The sequence below is a fragment of the Sarcophilus harrisii genome, chromosome 2, assembly GCF_902635505.1.
Source record: "Sarcophilus harrisii chromosome 2, mSarHar1.11, whole genome shotgun sequence".
Classification (NCBI taxonomy): Eukaryota; Metazoa; Chordata; class Mammalia; order Dasyuromorphia; family Dasyuridae; genus Sarcophilus; species Sarcophilus harrisii.
Window position 1 is genome coordinate 528,229,695 of NC_045427.1, and position 17,393 is coordinate 528,247,087.

General features: G+C 33.0%; 1 protein-coding gene across 1 annotated transcript in view; it reads left to right on the forward strand.

The window, feature by feature from the left end:
- The window catches only part of TRPM1 (transient receptor potential cation channel subfamily M member 1), a gene marked incomplete at its 5' end in the record, with an annotated part of 88,562 nt that extends 73,808 nt beyond the window's left edge, over positions 1 to 14,754 (forward strand). Inside the window, 1 exon segment of the mRNA XM_031949349.1 lies at positions 13,382 to 14,754. Coding sequence (XP_031805209.1) covers positions 13,382 to 14,657 — 1,276 coding nt within the window.
- Between the last annotated feature and the right edge of the window lie 2,639 nt (positions 14,755 to 17,393).

Sequence of the window (17,393 nt, forward strand, 5' to 3'; positions counted from 1 at the left end):
TTCAGTATTTTTTCCCAAAAAAAGACGAAATGAATTGTTCATGACTGAACAACAACATTTTGGTAACTGGCACATAAATTTCAATTGTTTACAACATTAAAGTTTTACCTTTTAGCAAGAAATCTTGGAATGAAAGAATAACAAAAATAGCATCTCTAAATCAGATTAAAATGCAATTTAATTTTAAGTTATCATTCCACTAAAGTACAACAGGATTTAACATAGACATCCTGAACCAGGCAAGAAAAGATATTACCCCATCATGCTATTAAAACTTTTTAAGTAGTCTTCAAGGATTTTCCCATCTTGAATACAAACCAATCTTATTCAAGTTTCAAAGAACAGAGTACTTTCAGAAATCAATCAATCAAAAAAAAGTATTTTGTGAGTATCTACTATGTAAAAACCATTATTCTAGACACTTTTTTTTAAAGACTAGAATGGCACAAGTTTAGTGTTCATCAATAATGGAACATATCAAAATAAATCACATTTTTCACTTGGGATTTGAAGGGAAACTATAAGAATATCAATGGTAAACTGTCCTTATTTTTCTTTAAACAGGAGAGTTAAAACTATAATCTATACATATATATCTGTATGTATATTTATACAAGATAAGCATCATTCCTATATACTTCTAGATGTAAACTTACCCAGTTTATTTTCATCCTAGATATTATAGTTGCAAGCTAAATCCATAAAATGTGCAATTAATAATCACTTGGCATTTGTTGCAGCTTCAAATAAGACAGATAGAATAAAGCCAATGGTTCTCCTAAATCATAGATCTTAATGAGATTTTGGAGACTTTTAAGAAAAAAAAAGTGACTTTCTTGTACCAGATGTGACCATAAAATACATCTTCCTTCCTAAAATAAATTTCGACTTTAAAAAAGAGAAAAGAGCAATTCAGAATATTAGGAAGAACATGAGAGAAAGGAGTAGAAGACAAAATGAAGAAAAAGATGAAGAAAAACTAATCAAAAATCAAAGCAAAAAATGCTTGATTGTTTGTTGGGTTCCCAAGATGTACTGTGAAGATCCAAAACAGTAAAAACTCTGATCTTTACTCCAAAGATGGTTATAGTTTCACTGGGGAGATAAAATATAAATGTGTGAAAAACTGACAATACAAAATCTTAATATTTTGTAATAGTGTAACAGCTATATGTAATGCATAATTAATTGACAAATGAATGATACAGATAACAAATCTTATAGAAGTTCCAAGGAAGTCTAAGGGTGTTCAGGGAAAGCTTTTAGATTTCATGTTAAATTAAGGTGATACTAGGAACATACTAGTAAAAATATCCAGTGGAAACGCTGAACCACATATCTTAGGGGAAAGATCAGATACAGATTTTTGAATTATCTGCATAAAAGTGCTATTTGAAGTTTTGAGATTGCTTCATAGGTTTAGAGCTAGAAGGGACCTTATGTGTCATCTATTAAGATTTGAACCCAGATTTTCTACCTTTAAATTCTTTTTTGCTATACTCCTAATGAATGAGTTCTCCAATAGTTAGTATAGAAAGAAAACGGTAAAGCCAAAGATTCAACCTTAGAAATATGCAAATATATGTGATGGGAGGGAAAAGATTAGGAGACAAAAGTATTTGTCAGAGATTTAGGCGTATTACTAGGAGAACATAGAAAGCCTCATAGAAAAACAAGGGAGGCAAAACACAGAAGAAAAGGATAGTGAATAGTGTAAATTACTTCCAAGCTCAAGAAAGCAGAGAGGAGGGAACAAGAACCATATTTCAGGGTGATGATAGGATACCAAATTAAGCTTTTCTTTCTAGTTTGACTCTTAGCAAGATGGCTGACTCTTCTCCTTAAAGTCATTCCTGTCGCTGTACTCTTTCTTGACTCCAGTTTATCTGCCAAGTATCCTACTTATGTTCTGCCTAAAACTAGATGTTGACTTCCTGCCAGTCAGCAGTCTTCTGCTAAAACAACATTCATTGAGTCCCTCTTTTACTGGTTTGCTTTATCTTGCCTATGACTCAGTAGTCCCTTTCTAGTAGTCCACAACTATGGACTCTTTTGTTTTGCTATCTACTTTATTTTCATCACCCTGCAATATGGTTCTTGTTCTCTCTTCTCTATATCTTCATATTTTCTAAGGGAAAATATTTTCTATTATATCCTCTATATCTTCAAGAAGGAAGCTATATTATAATCCCTGATACCTATACATGGTGGCAAGGCCTTTAACTCTGGAAAGATTGGGACTCTAACTGAAGGCTTGGTGTGAACTGATTCCTTAGGGGCCTTGCATTCCTTTTCTTTTTTTAAAACTTATTTTTTAATTAAAGCTTTTTATTTACAAAACTTATGCATGCGTAATTTTTCTACACAGACCCTTGCAAAATCTTGTGTTCTATATTTTCACCTTCTCCCCATCCCCTCCCTTAGATGGCAGGTAATCCAGTACATGTTAAATATGTTAAAATATGTTATATTCTCTATATATATACACACATATATTTATAGTTATCTTGCTGCACAAGAAAAATTGGATCAAGAAGGAAAAAAAGTTGAGAAAAAACAAAAATTGCATTCCTTTTCATTGGAGTTTTTCTTTTAAGTTTTGACTCCCTGATCAAAACAAAAAAGGAAGGAAACTGGCAGAAGAAACCCTAACAGGGAAAAGAAATATAGAATGCTAACTAGAGGGAGAAATAAGATCACACGAATTGTCATAGTATATATGTTTTAATATATGCATGTGTATAAATGTTTATATATGTGTATATATGATTCAAAATAACAGCAAAACAAATGTATATATGTATATCATCTATGTATACATGTATATATGTGCACAATATGTATATAACATATGTATATATGGTGCTGATGCCAATAGAGTGAACAATTAAAGACCCTAGAGAGAGAGATGCTGTAATTTAAGGAGCAATGTCTTAGAGAAAATGATGGCATCGGGATATGGTTAACATGGGGAAACTATTTCCTCCTCTGAAAAAAGGCAAGATGAAAAGTTGTACAGACAAAGATTTTTAGAGAGGAGAGAAATGCATGTGTCATGGTCTTAGTCTTCTCCAGAAAATGGCCAAATCAGTGGCTGAAAGGAAACAGACATGAGAAGCAGGAAAATGTGTGTAACACAAGACCACCCTGATCCCCATTGCCTGGAAGGCCACATAGGTTAGATGCTACCATTTCACTCCTCCAGGGTTATCTAGTACCCTTAAAAGTATTAAGAGATGTCTAGACTCTTTGCAATTGGCTCTAGCCCCCCATTGATGATGTTCCTCCATATATGTAGGAGGTGGTCTCATCTACCTCAGTTCCATTAATTACTGAATGGCAAACTAACTTTCTGTGTAAAAACAGAAATATTTTCTTCAAAACAATATAATTACAAACCTACAAACTTACTTCTTCAACATGTAGAAGGCATTACCTTCCTCCCTTCTGCATATCTCAGTCTCTGGGGAAGAGAAGAGGCTAGAGTTCATATTTTAGCTCTCTTTCTACAAAATATAGTTTCAGTTCAAAGTCTAAAAACTCCACCTTGGGCTCCAGTCCTAAGCATGCTAGCTTCTTTGGGCTTCAATAGTGGCCCATCTCGAGTCATCATAGCCTGAACTCTCAATCCTGCAGAGATTATCTCTAGCATCTGAAATTGAGATGGACAAACATATAGAAATAAATATCTCTATACCCATTTCTCAGGTGATTGCAAATATAAAAGAGAGGGAGCAGGGGAAGAGGATCCTTCCCTTTTCTCCAGTTCAATTCATAGTCCCCATGTCAATCATCTGCACACAACTGATAAGAAAGCAGCAGAAAGAGAAGAATGATTCAGTCTCCCCAGCTTTAAAGATACAGACAGCCAAAGGAAGCTGGAGATGAAATAGGCTTTGTGTTAGGTAAAACTGGCTCAAAAGACTCCTCAAGGGTATTCCATGTTAGGAGAACTGCCCATGTGAGGAAAGTGGGGTTTAAATAAAATTTAGAAGGTTTGAAATAGCTGTTGGGTGTATTCTAGGAATTGACAAGGAATGAATAATAGCATGTCAGTGTGATTTCATGACTTTACTCAGTTTTACCTTTCAGCCTGAGAGCATAAATGGATATGGCCTGTGGGAGCTATAAATGTGTAGGTACAACAGTTATTGACAAAATTTGAAAGAGTAAAGCTTTCTAAGGTATTAGTGATGGCTTCAATTTTATGGGCAACAATGGAGTTCAGTTTGGGCAGTGGATCAAGTTACATAGCTTGATTGGGCAGGTTTTAATTCTGTGACTGTGGTTTTAGAATACAAAGACTACAAAGTGAGTAGTTTGTGGTGAGGAAATGGCAAGTCTCTCAAGTTCAAAATGTGAGTGATAGAGCTATGGCCACAGAATGAAGAAGTTAGATATTGTCATATATGCTGATACTCTGTGGACATTTTTAGAGACAATGAGAAAAAGACTAAAGATATTCAAATTGCCTAACATAACAGCTGCAAATATAGTAGTGAGGGAGAACAGTAGACAAGTACTGAATCACCTATAAAGAAGACATTTCCTTTATTCATAAGCAATTCCTTCTTCATCTGAGCTCATAATATTTTATATTCCTATTTATGGACTTGACACATTCAATTGACTAATACAAATTAGTATTGTATCCATTTATTTTCTAGAATGCAACCTTCTTAAGGACAATGAGCCTATTTTATTTATCTCTATCTTCCCCAGTGCTTAGGTATTGAATCTAATAGATGCTTAATAAATTGTTAAATGAGTGAATGAATAACAGATGGAGTGGCCTAGTGAACAAAACACTGGATTAGGAGTTAACAAAGAATTGCCTTTCAATTTTATTTCTTATATTTTCCAGCCATGTGATTATGTTCATTCAGATACCTGACCTCTCTGAGCCTATTCCCACAGCTGTAAAATGGGAACAATAGCACCTGTATTATCTACTTCACAGGTTGTTATAAGAGTCAAATAGGAATCATTTTTGTAAACTTTAAAGCATGAAATAAATTTCAGATATTATAGTGAAATTTAAGCATTCAAAAGAAATGAAATGCTCTCTCTTTGCCATTTCTCTCTCCCCAGCCTTCTCAATGAATTAATATTAATTCATTATTCTTTATTCATTAATATTAACTAATGATATTATTAATCTTAATATTTATTAAGATAACTTTTTTGTTCCCTCTCAGAAGAGGAATTGAAAATTTACCATTTTTAGATTAAAACTGGTTAAAACCAATTTGTAATGCTTAGTATTAAAAGCTGTTAATAAATTCAAATTAAGTAGAGTGAAGAATCTCTTAATTGTGATTTAATATACAGTACTTACTTCTACATTCTAGGATTACAGGCATGGTGCCCCCCACCCCCCACCCCAAGCAATCAGGAAAATCCATGTAAAATTTTTAGCCTTTTCTTTGCAAAGAAGTCTGAATTATGATGATATTAAAAGATCACTGGTCGTTCAGGACATCTGTGATGTCTGCATAACTGCCAACCCATGATATATCAAAAACATGAGCAAACTAAAAAAAGCTGTGACATATAAAAAGTTCAAGAGATATAATTTCAGGACAATTAATCATTTTATTAATCATACTAGTGGATAATTAATAAAAAGGATCAGTGGTATTCTGGAATGCCAAAGAAATTGCATGGAATCCATTTAATGCCTATATACCCTTTGAAGAGTTGTTGTTCCTGAAGATGGTAATCAACTTTGATTGTTTAACAATTACTGAGAAGAATGAATAGTACAATGAAAGGTGAGCCTATTCTAATGAAGGGCTGGGAAACTGACTTTCATTATGTTATTTACTTCTTGATCAACTTTAGCATTAGGTAATTTAGAAAAAGGATCTACCTCCATCCAAGCCTGATTAGACCACAACTGATCAGAATTCACCTTATATTAAATTCTCCAGTTTCCCAATTGGGACAACTCCAAGATTTCAACCCATCATTGGTCTTGCTATTCAGAGAATTAAGCTTTGACTCAGTCTCCAAATGAGGAAGGGAAAGAATTCTGCATCTGTCCAACATTAACAATTGGCTATTTAATAATAATTTCCTTCAAGGGAATTAGAAGAAATTATGAAATTCAAAATGTATCTTGGTTCTGAAGCTTAAAATTTTTTCTAGTTTTTCTTTTACTTGCTTTAGTTTTGGATACATGAAAACTAGTTATAGAGTTGAAGAGGTAAGTTCTGTATGAGAAATGGAAAGAAACAAAAATAGCCAGGTTATATATTTTATAGTGGATAAGACATTACTGTCTACAAATCTGGTCCATAATTGCAGGGTGGAAATATTCTTAAACCTCAAGTACACAGTGTCATGAGATCCTAAAACATGAATTTCTTCAGGTACCATCTGGACCTAGTTATCTTACTAATATATTATATTATTTTATGTTGACATTTGGCCTTATCATTAATGAAATGTTTCCATATAATTTATAGAATGTCTTACAGGTGATTTAAGATCATTGTACATGAAACAAGTTGTAATAATAGAGTTACTATAGGACTCCAGAGTTCTCAGCTTCACACACTTAAAAAAATGCAGTAATTCCTCTCATGAGAATATGAATTTGCATCTGATACAGTGAAAATACAAATCGAAATACTGAATTATTAGTTTACCTATAATTTTGGAAATTACTGCAAAACACTATCATAGCTTAAATACCAATGTACTTGGATATAATTCAAATGGAAGATTTTACTAAAATTCTCTAATGAAGATAACATTTTAAATATTAAAACACTTTAAAACTTTAGTCATATAACATTTAAACTAAGTACAAGGAAGAAAGGTGGGTCCAGATACAGGTAAAAGATTATGAAGAATTTCTATTCATTTCACATCTTATAGAGGAGGATCTCAATATAACCACATTTACATTGTGGTGATAAAAAAAATTTATTGACCAGGGATAGATTATAAATGATTTATGTAAAATTGAGTTTGTAAATCTGCTTAGTCCTTAACCTGTGAAGACTCATCAAAAATCTAATGGTGAAGATGATAAAATTCAATATAGAAAATTATTCTTTGGGTTCTTTTTTAAAAAATCAAACATACAATGTTAAATTGATTCTAAAAACTTTTAAAATATGATTACTCATTTCAGTTGGCAAAGCCAAACTAACATCTCTCACTTACATGGATTAAAAGAAAAAAAAGTAAAATTAAGTGATAACTAAATTTTAACAGACCTAAATAAGGTATAAGACTATATCCTTTTTAATTTTTAAAAAATTTTTTCTTTAAAGATTTGATTTCTAAATACTATTCTTCCCTCTCTTCTTGAGATGATAAGAAATCAGATATATGTGCTATTATGTAAAATATTCCCATATCAGTCATTTTATACAAGAAGACTAATAAAATTAAAAAATACAAAAAAGAAAGTGAAAAATAATATGTTTCATCTGTATTCAATTAATATCATTTCTTTCTCTGGAGGCAGATAGTATGTTTCATCATCAGTCCTTTGGGATTGTGTTGGATCACTGTATTGCTGAAAATAGCCAAGTCATTCATAGTTCTTCATTGAACAATATTGCTGTTAACTATATACAATATGTATCAGTTCATGTAAGTCTTTCCAGGTTTTTCTGAAATCATCCTGCTTGTCATTTCTTACAGCACAATAAGATTACATTATAGTTATATACCACAATTTAACCATTCCCCCAGTTGATGAGCATCCCTTTGATTTAGAATTCTTAGTCATCACAAAATGAACTGCTATAAATATTTTTGTACAAATGTACCCTTCCCCCCCCCCTTTTTTGGATATTTTTACAGTAGTATTGCTGGATCAAAGGATATGCAGTTTTATAGCCTTTTGGACATAGTTTCAAATTGCTCTTTGTAATGGATGATATGTACTTTTTTAAATGGAAAAAATCCAGAAAACCTACTAATCATTGAATCATTTTAAGAAGCCAGAAAGTAAAAGCAATGGTTATGTATTACTTTGCTATGGATTGTATAAATAATAGTTTATCATATTTTGTAAGATTCAACTATGGGGTATTCTGTCCAAGAATTTCAAGAGATCTACACAAAAAGCTGAGGATGGATATTAAGTTGTAAAATAAGTACAGTTTAAAGTCAAGTTCAAAAAAAGAAATTGTTCATTGTTAAGTGCATAGCTTTCATTTGTTCTGGTTTCCTTTAATCTAAAAGAGTGGGAAAGACTAGACCTCAGGAATTGTTCTAAAGGAATGCCACATGGGAAATCATATGTTTTGTGGTTAGGAAAAAAATTCCCTAATGCTTTTCTCAAAAGAACTCTTAGGTTAGATGAGGAAAGTTTAGGATGTGGAGTCAATGTAACTATTAGGGAAAGAAAGACATTTATAAGGGAAAGAAAACCCTATTCAAATTACTCTCATGATTCAGAAGAAAGACCACTTATAGTCATAATAGTTGGTGGATATCTCCTTCAAATTTTTAGGAATTAGATAGGTGTGGCTCTGATAAAGGCTTTTCTCACCAAGATAAAATCAGAGAAGAAAAACACATTACAAATATTTTTGCTTTTTTTTTTTTTGCCTTCCCAGTGTTTTAGCATAGTGCCTAACACATAGTAACTGCTTAATTAATACTTGTTGACTGACTCATTGCCAGTAATATAAAAACCTAACATCTAAACCAGAATTTATCTCTTTGAAAAAAACAGATCATTAAATCATTATGTAAATAGCTACAATCAAACGATAATTTCATTTGTAGTTGAGTCCCACCTCCCCACCCCACCACTCACTCATTCCCACACTCACGCCCACACTCATGCACGCATGCCTGCACACGCACACACACATACACACACACTTTTCAAATAATAAAATAAATTGGATTTTCTCCATGGGAGGAGAGAAGCTTTGAGAAAGCAAGCTTATTTTCTGTTCAAATATTCTGTTCCAATGCATGGGGAATTCTCACTTTAAAATAGTTGTTATTGTTGAGTCAGTTTTCATTTATGAATGATTCTTTATGACTCCACCTGGGTTTTATTTGGTAAAGATATTGGAATGTTTCCCCATTTCCTTCTCCTGATCATTTATAGATGAGGAACTGAGGCAAACAGGATTAACTGATATGCTCAGAATCACATAGCTAATAAGTTTCTGAGACCATATTTGAATTTAGGAAGATGAATCTTCCTGATTCTACCTTCTCTAATTTACATTTATGAGCCATTGGTCAATTGGTGACAATTGCTAAGGTCCTGGGTATTGAAGTGGACATTAGCAGAGAAAGCTAATTTCTGAAGCACTGATAGGATTACAATATTTTCTGAGGCAAGCAAGAGGGTACAGTTGGGATCATCTCAGCAGTAATTGAACCTTTTGTCCCTAAATAGCTGTTTTGTTTAAATGGACTTTCATTACAGTCCCATCTCAGGTAGAGGTCTTTAGAAATCCCATCTTATGCATCCAATCAATGATATCAAACCTCAGAAGTTATATTTCTAGTATAAAACATCTGCCTATAATGTAGATCTTTGCCAAATTCCTTTTTAACGTTAGACTGCCATGCTGCCTCCTGGCATCTTCTCATGTCCTCTCATCTCTTCTCCCCACCACTGCCTCATGGTGTTTTTTCTCCTTATTATAGCTAACTCTTTCAAAGGTATTAAGGGTTAGTCAATGGTGTAATCCCCTTCCCCTTGCTAACCTCATTTTAGAGTTAGTCTGCTGAGCTCTATGGATTTAGCCTGCTAGTCAATGGTGTACTCCTGTCTCATGGCATAATCTCTTCATTGGTGTCTTCCTTCTGGTTAATTGTGAATTCCACTAGGGAACTTGTCTTTCCCCTTGTGAATTGCTAACATACTTTTCCTTGCTAACTCCTCTGTGTTAATTCACATATTAAACAGCACTCCTTTGTAACTTCTGAATGATTCCTATAACATAATTTCTTTGTCATGAACTAATTTCTATTATGTTACTTACTAATTTCTATTATGTTACTTTAATATAACATTATTTTTATAATCTATTGATCTCTTGAATTTATTTATCACTACTCCTGATGTCTATTTTACCTCAATCCAGACACAAAGGGCCTTGAAGTTAAAAGTACCTTGCTCAAGATCACACAGGTATAGAACACTGGAGCTTCTGACTAATCTGAATTAGCTCTCTTCACTGACCCTCACTAGAGATGTTCCCTCTGCTGGCCAATCACAGGCCTATGTACCTTGGAAGATGGTATTCTAGGCATCTGTGACCAAAAGCTTTATAAGTCCTGGTTATATCATCATTCTGGTGAGGAGTTTCTCTTGAGGTGTGTCTTAAATCAATCCATCACAGGTCCTGTGCCCTCTATCATCTCAATTTGTGGATAATGTCAGAAACAGCTATTTCTACCATATCCTGGAAAAGAAAATAAGACAAATAACTTCAAGGACAAAAGGAAAAGTTAAGTCAAACAAATATCTCTCAGTCTCAGAAAAAGAGGATGAAAATATTTCTTTATTAGGTAAAAAAGATATCAAATTTTACATTTCTTAGGAGGAATAAAGAGTTTAAAAGAACTGAGAGAGGACTATTTGAGTTAAAAGAGTGCTAATAAAAGCAAACCTTTTCCCTTACTTTAGGTCAGAAGTTTGTCATCCAGGTTTTTTTTTTTTTTTAACAAACATCACAACAACCTTTCAACTGAAATCAGTGAATTCATCAATTCTACTATTTCTTCCAGAGAAGTAGTTTGTAATCTTTCTATCCTTCCCCACCCTATACAACTTATCCATTTGTTCTCAAAAATTTGCTATGGGCAGTGGCAGGAGGTGGGGGTGGAGGGATGGTGCATATAACATGAAAGAGGTCTTTCTTTTTCTAACATCATAAGGATACCAGTGAAGAATTATCCATTTCTTATCTCTCAATTTTGCCACACTACCAGTCCACTTTCTCTTCTTGACAGAGTACTTTGATTACATCAAAATCCTTGTTAGTTATATGTTGCAGCTTGCTCAGCCTTATCACACCTTCTGTATGAAAATTAAATGTTAATTCTTTGGTATTCCATGTTGTGTAACTATATAGATACACCAGCAAAATATTAGCATTTAAAAGATGGGCTTTTTTACTGTCATGTGAAGAACTTAGTTATTTCCTGATAGCTATCATTCTTGTTTAACACTCAGGGCCCAACTCATTGTTTCTGTATGTTGTTTCTAGATAGACATACGGTTTCACAAGTTCCATAGGGTCTTTATCCAAATGCAAGTGAAAATCTATGCAACATTCTTTATCCACTTAATCTTTTTCATGTGGATGGACAACCCAAACTCCCTTCTGTGATTACAGATCTTTTTCAGGAGGATGTGTAATATTATGGGATTTGATATAATCAGCATAATATCATACAGAAACAAGAACACCTGAAGGACTTGACAAAGCCTCACCTAATCTCCTCCATCACAATGTAAATACCTTTGACAACATACATTCTCCTGTTTAAAGCCATATTCGATATTTCTTATCAAAGAGTCATTCAACAGAATTACCTCTGTTGTTAAACTTTTATAAAGAATTTACATGGAGGAGGCAGTGGAATATATATTGATAATTAGTTCGTTATCTAGTACTCTTAGAGAGTAATGGTAAGATTCTTGATTTTTTTTCATTCCTTTTCTTTCTTCCCCCCTTCAGATACTTTATACTTACATCCCTCTATGCTTTCATAATTGTATCACCTCTAGAACAGTTTTCTCTCTATATATAAACTTGAACCAATCTGCTTTGTCTACCTATGTTTTCTTTGGTGTCATTTTTATAGCTTCAGTACTATAGCTTATAGTACATGTTGGACTATAATTTTAGGGTCCAAATTTGGTGATTCCATTATCCTTTGTGGATGAAATGTCTAGACATGATTCCTCCACTGCCTCACCACCCACATTGCTCTCAACTCTATGCAATTTGGCTTCTGCTTCAACCAGTCTAGATAAGCTACTTTCTGTAAGATTACCAGGGACTCTTTAATCACCAAATCTTATGACCTTTTCCCATTACTCAAACTCCTTGATAACTCTGTTGCTTTTGACGCTGTTGAACATGTTGAACACCTCCACCTCATGGAATAATTTATCTTCCCTCGGTTTCAGAGTCACCATACTACCCTAGTTCTCCTCCTTCTTCTAAAACTATTCTTTGTATATTCTTATTATTATATATGTAAATATGTTTAGTCCTACCCTCTTATAAATCAGCATTGCCAACTGCCCTACAGAGAATCTCTAAATGCAACTAATAAAGAGGAAGAAGCTAAAGGGTGAATCCAGTTTCAGGTAGCTAGGTATAAAAATGCTTAAGAAGAATAAGAAAATGAATGCAGTATGAACTTTGTAATACTCAGTTCCCAAAATGTTAACCTCATTTCCACCTAATAATGTCTTCTCCCTCACACTTTACATTAAACCTGCATATTTATCAGTTCTGCTTTCTGAACTGGTTCTCCAGCTAAATACCATATCCTTGCCCCTCCCAAACCATTTACTTTGGCTCCCTTCTGGATGCAGCTTTTCTACCTGTCCTGAAGGCTTCAAACCTGAGCCACTGAAAAACCTCAGATTTTAGCAGACGTAGTTCCTGGGATTGAAAGAAACAGAATAGAAATAATTTGTTCTAGATACTTCCTTTGCTCATTAAGAAGCTAAATATACCTCATATGATTTATATCTGATGTTTAAGCTATGCTCTATGGAATATTAGAATTCTATAGGCAATCACCAGTGGTTCTAGAAAAAAACAATTAACAGTGAAACACTATGATGCCCTGTTGTTACAAAATATAACCTCATTAAGTCAATATTGATCTATTCAAAGAAGTGAATGATTTAAAGAAAATTATTTCTTAGCTAATGTTTTATCATTTTATTAGAAAGCATAATGTTAATTTAATTAATTAATAGTACATTTCCCCCCGCCTTACTGAATTTCAAAGCAATTTAGATTTTGTCACATTCTATTTTGCTATCAAAATGATAATTGCAGACATAATTTATTAGATTGTAAACTCCTTGAAGGTAAGGATTATCTTTTGCCTCTTTTTGCATACTCAGTGCTTAGCACAATGCCTAGTATTTATTAGGTACTTAATGTTTATTGACTGATTGACCTGGTCATAACCGGGTACTTTTTTTGTCCAATTTAATATTTGTACCTTAGAATAATTACTAGCTAGTTTTATATCTATATCTATACATAAACACACATACACACATACAAAGTTTCTATGGAGACTAAATATTCAGTGTTTTCATGGATTTTAAAAGCCTAAAAATCTCATTATTATGTTACTTCTTTAGACTCTTAATATATTCAATTTGTTATTTTCTATTCAACAGAGTTGAAAATATGTCAATGAGGTTAGAAGAAGTAAATGAAAGAGAACACTTTATGAAAGCTTCACTACAAACAGTAGACCTTCGACTCTCTCAGCTAGAAGACTTATCAAGTAGAATGGTAAATGCTCTTGAAAAACTTGCAGGAATTGATAAATCTGAACTGGTACCAACACGATCCAGGGCATCTTCAGAATGTGATATAACTTTTCTCCTTAGACAAAGTAGTATCAACAGTTCTGATGGTTATAGCATGTATCGATATCATTTCAATGGAGAAGAGTTAGTTTATGAGGATAGTGTCATTCCTCTGTCACCTGGGCCTGGATTGCATAAAAAAACTTGTTCATTTCGTATAAAGGATGAGAAGGATGGTCATGAAACAAGGACGCATCTGGTACCAGAACGTCAGGGAAGCCTTTGTATGATATCCAACACAAATACATCAACAACACAAGATTGCTGTAAAATCACATTAGACAATGTACAGGATGTTTTGCCAAAACCTGCTCCAAATATTGGTATTTCAACAGAAGATGAAAAGCAGGAAAATTCAAAAAATGATGAAACTGTTTCCCAAGGCTTAAATCAAACAGATGTTATAAATGAACAGGCCAGATCAGATTTTCAGAATACTCAGTTAAAAGTAGAAAGGACAAAGTTAGAAGGAGCTATTTCTTACCCATTAGAAAAAACAAAAATAACACGTTATTACCCTGATAAAACTTTAAAGACAACTACGAAGTCTAGAAGCTTTGTGTTTTTGCATGAAAGAAAGTTAACTGGTGGAGTTAACAACTGGAGCACCAACTATAGTTCAATAATGGACCAAGTGTGCCCCATGACAGTTGAACAGTGGACTACAGAATGGAAATATCAAGTTGAAAGGAAAATTTCACGATCTCATAGTACAGATTTCCCTTTAACTGTATCTGAAACTGCAATGCAAGCAGAGCAGAAAGAGCATTTAACAGACAAAGAAGATAAAAATGATGTTAAAGAAGCAGTTTCCAAAGCTTCTCATAGTTCTCTAGCTATCATTGGCAGAACTTCAACTACAACAGAAACATTATTGTCTGTGAAACCAGATCAAACTTGGGGATTCCCTTCTGTCCGGTCAAAAAGTTTACACACTCATTCTGGGACTACCAAGTCCATTCAGAAAAAACTGGATCGACCTGGGCATGCCAGCAGTGTAACTAACCTAGTAGTGTCTGGAAGTACTGCAGAAACACAGGATGCTAAACAAGAGAAAGCCTCCACAGAAACTGAATGTTAAAAGCATTAAGGGAAAAAAAAAAAGACAGGTGCTATCTTGATTAGTTAAGACAAAGGATTTAACATAGCTTTCTAAAAATTTGTTCATAATTTGGGGGGCTAATTTTGTTTTTATTTTAAAATAAAATAATAATGCCCCAAGCTTAAAGCATTATTCTGTTGAATTAGAGACATAATACTTCAAGAAAACTTTCTCACATGTTTTGTTTTTATGTTACCTTCAATCTCCAATTTATTCATTCATCCAGAAAATCATAATTAACAACAAATAATAACAAAGAAACAGAAAAAAAGCAATTCAATAAAACTAGCATCAACTGAATCCAATGATTCAGATAAGGATATTACCTCACCCTAAGTACCCAACTCCACTTCTGCAAAGAAGAGAGAGGAAGGGCGTTTTCATATCTCTTCTCAAGAGCCACGCTTGGTTATTATAGCCACAGAGTTCAGTTTAGGATACGTCTTAATGAATTTAGTGTTGTTCAGGCAAAATAAAGCTAAATGAAACTAAAAATCATAAATCACATAATGTGCAAGATGAGAGGCACCTTAGACATTACAACATCAAGAAAAAAATAGCTAATCAGTATGGAAACAACAAAGTCTTGATTTCTGTGAGATTTAGCAGTGCTAAAGAGTAAAAATGTGACCACTACCACATACTCCTCAGATAGGAATAGAACAAAATAAAAGTTTAAACCGTGTGAACAAAGGTAGGATGTGCAAGGAGGAAAATATAAATGCATGAAGTTTATATGGTAGAAAACCTAGTTGACTAGGAGTCATCAAAGATTTGAGTCATTTAACTTCCAGGAACTGCAGGCTCCTCCCTAGGAAATTCTGGGAAATAATACTTTCACTACTTAGCACAAGAAGTTGTGAGGAAAATACTTCATGGATCGTAAAGTCTTATGTAAATGTAAGCTATTATTATAATTTGGGGGAGGTGGTAGAAAGTATCTAAGATTTGCTCTGTAGCTGCCATTCAAAGTACCAGAGACTGAAGTTGCCTATTTCTGATTTAGAGAATGTTTTAAGTTCTACAGAGAAATCACTATCTCTGTTTAAAAAGTGTATAAAATGACAGCAAATAAAACATTTATTTTATAACAGTCAAGATTTTTTGTTAAGGAAAATAAAGGATAGGTATCCTAAACATATTGCTTGTTTGTACATTTTTATTTGCCTACTGTCTTCCCATTTATATTTTTAGTTCATTGAGCATAAAGATTATCTACTGTCTGTTTGAATCGCTACCTTCCCCTATCCCCAAATTTAAACACAATGCTTGGTATACAGTAGCTACTTAATAAATTCTTATAAACTCCTAGAATAGGATTATCACTAACCTCTAATTATACCTATATAATTGTAATTATAGGTTCATAGTTATTGATAAAACTCAAGGACTGGTGTTAAAAAATCATAACTCTCCTTTTAACCTACAATAAACTTCTCTTTTACCCTTCACCCCCTTAAAATATAGTTTATATTTAAGGATCACTGAACTGGAGCCAGTAACTTGTGAGCAAGCAAGCTTAGTCAGGGCTGACCTTGGCAAAAAGTGAAGTAAGAAACATATGTCTTGGACAATCTGCTGCCTTCACATTTAGTTATATAGCTTTGTCTCCAAGTATTTCTCCTGTGCCTACAATCTTTTAAACTAATTAAATGCTAAGGTGTTAGCTAATAAAAGCTTCAATTATTTCAGCACCTAGGATAATCATATTTTGTCATGATGTTTTCAAAATCCAGAAGAATAACCCTCAGTGGCATAATTTCTGGCACAGTGGCAGGCCAATATGGAAGATGCCAACTGGTACAGGGGAGACAACCTGTACAAATCAATGCCACATGGGTAGTTATCTATGCTGCCCCCTTGTGTAAGGTCTAGCAACTTTGCTTCTAATTATTGAAATACTGCCTCTTGGTAGAAGTTGAATTTCTCTTTTATTGTTTCCAGCATTTGGGATTTACTTTTATAGATAAAATATTTCATATATTATGATTTGGAAACAACTTCCGTAGTTCAATTTATGAAGATTTTATAAATCATATGCGCTAAAACTGTTTTTTAAATAATGCTTTTTATTATTTTCTTCAATATCTGCTATACTTTCAAACCAGATATTTATAGCATTTTTTATAAATATAAGAGCCTGCATTTTCAAATTTAGCATACCATATGTCGTGTTTCTCTTTTAAGATCTTAAAAAATTTACTTAAATAACAGATTTGTTTGTCCAAGTTATCCCATTGATAAAAGTTAAATTCAAAATTACTAGAAATGAATAAAATAAATCTTTAAAATCTTAACAAACTGTTACAGTTTAGACATTTTGAGACTATAATAAAAATACATTTAGAAACATAAAATAATGGAAATTAGAAGGCCTTTATAAGTAATAGAAAGCTGACAGCAAATGAATAAGAACTCAATTCCTAAAATAAGAAAAAAAATTATATTTAAGACTCTTATACATTATCATCTGCCTAACTAGCTACACTTCCCATAAAGATGACCTATAATTTGGACTTTTGAGTAAAGAAGTATGGGATAGCTGTAATATCTTTCTTTAATTTTTAAGTGATTAAACTAATTTTGCTACTACATTCTCTTCACATAAAAAAATGTACTTTTATAATGATGTAATAATAAAAGCACCAGAAGTAGTAATATGAAGTAGAGCATAATTGTAAAAGAATATTACAAAACTAGTATAATAGAGATCTG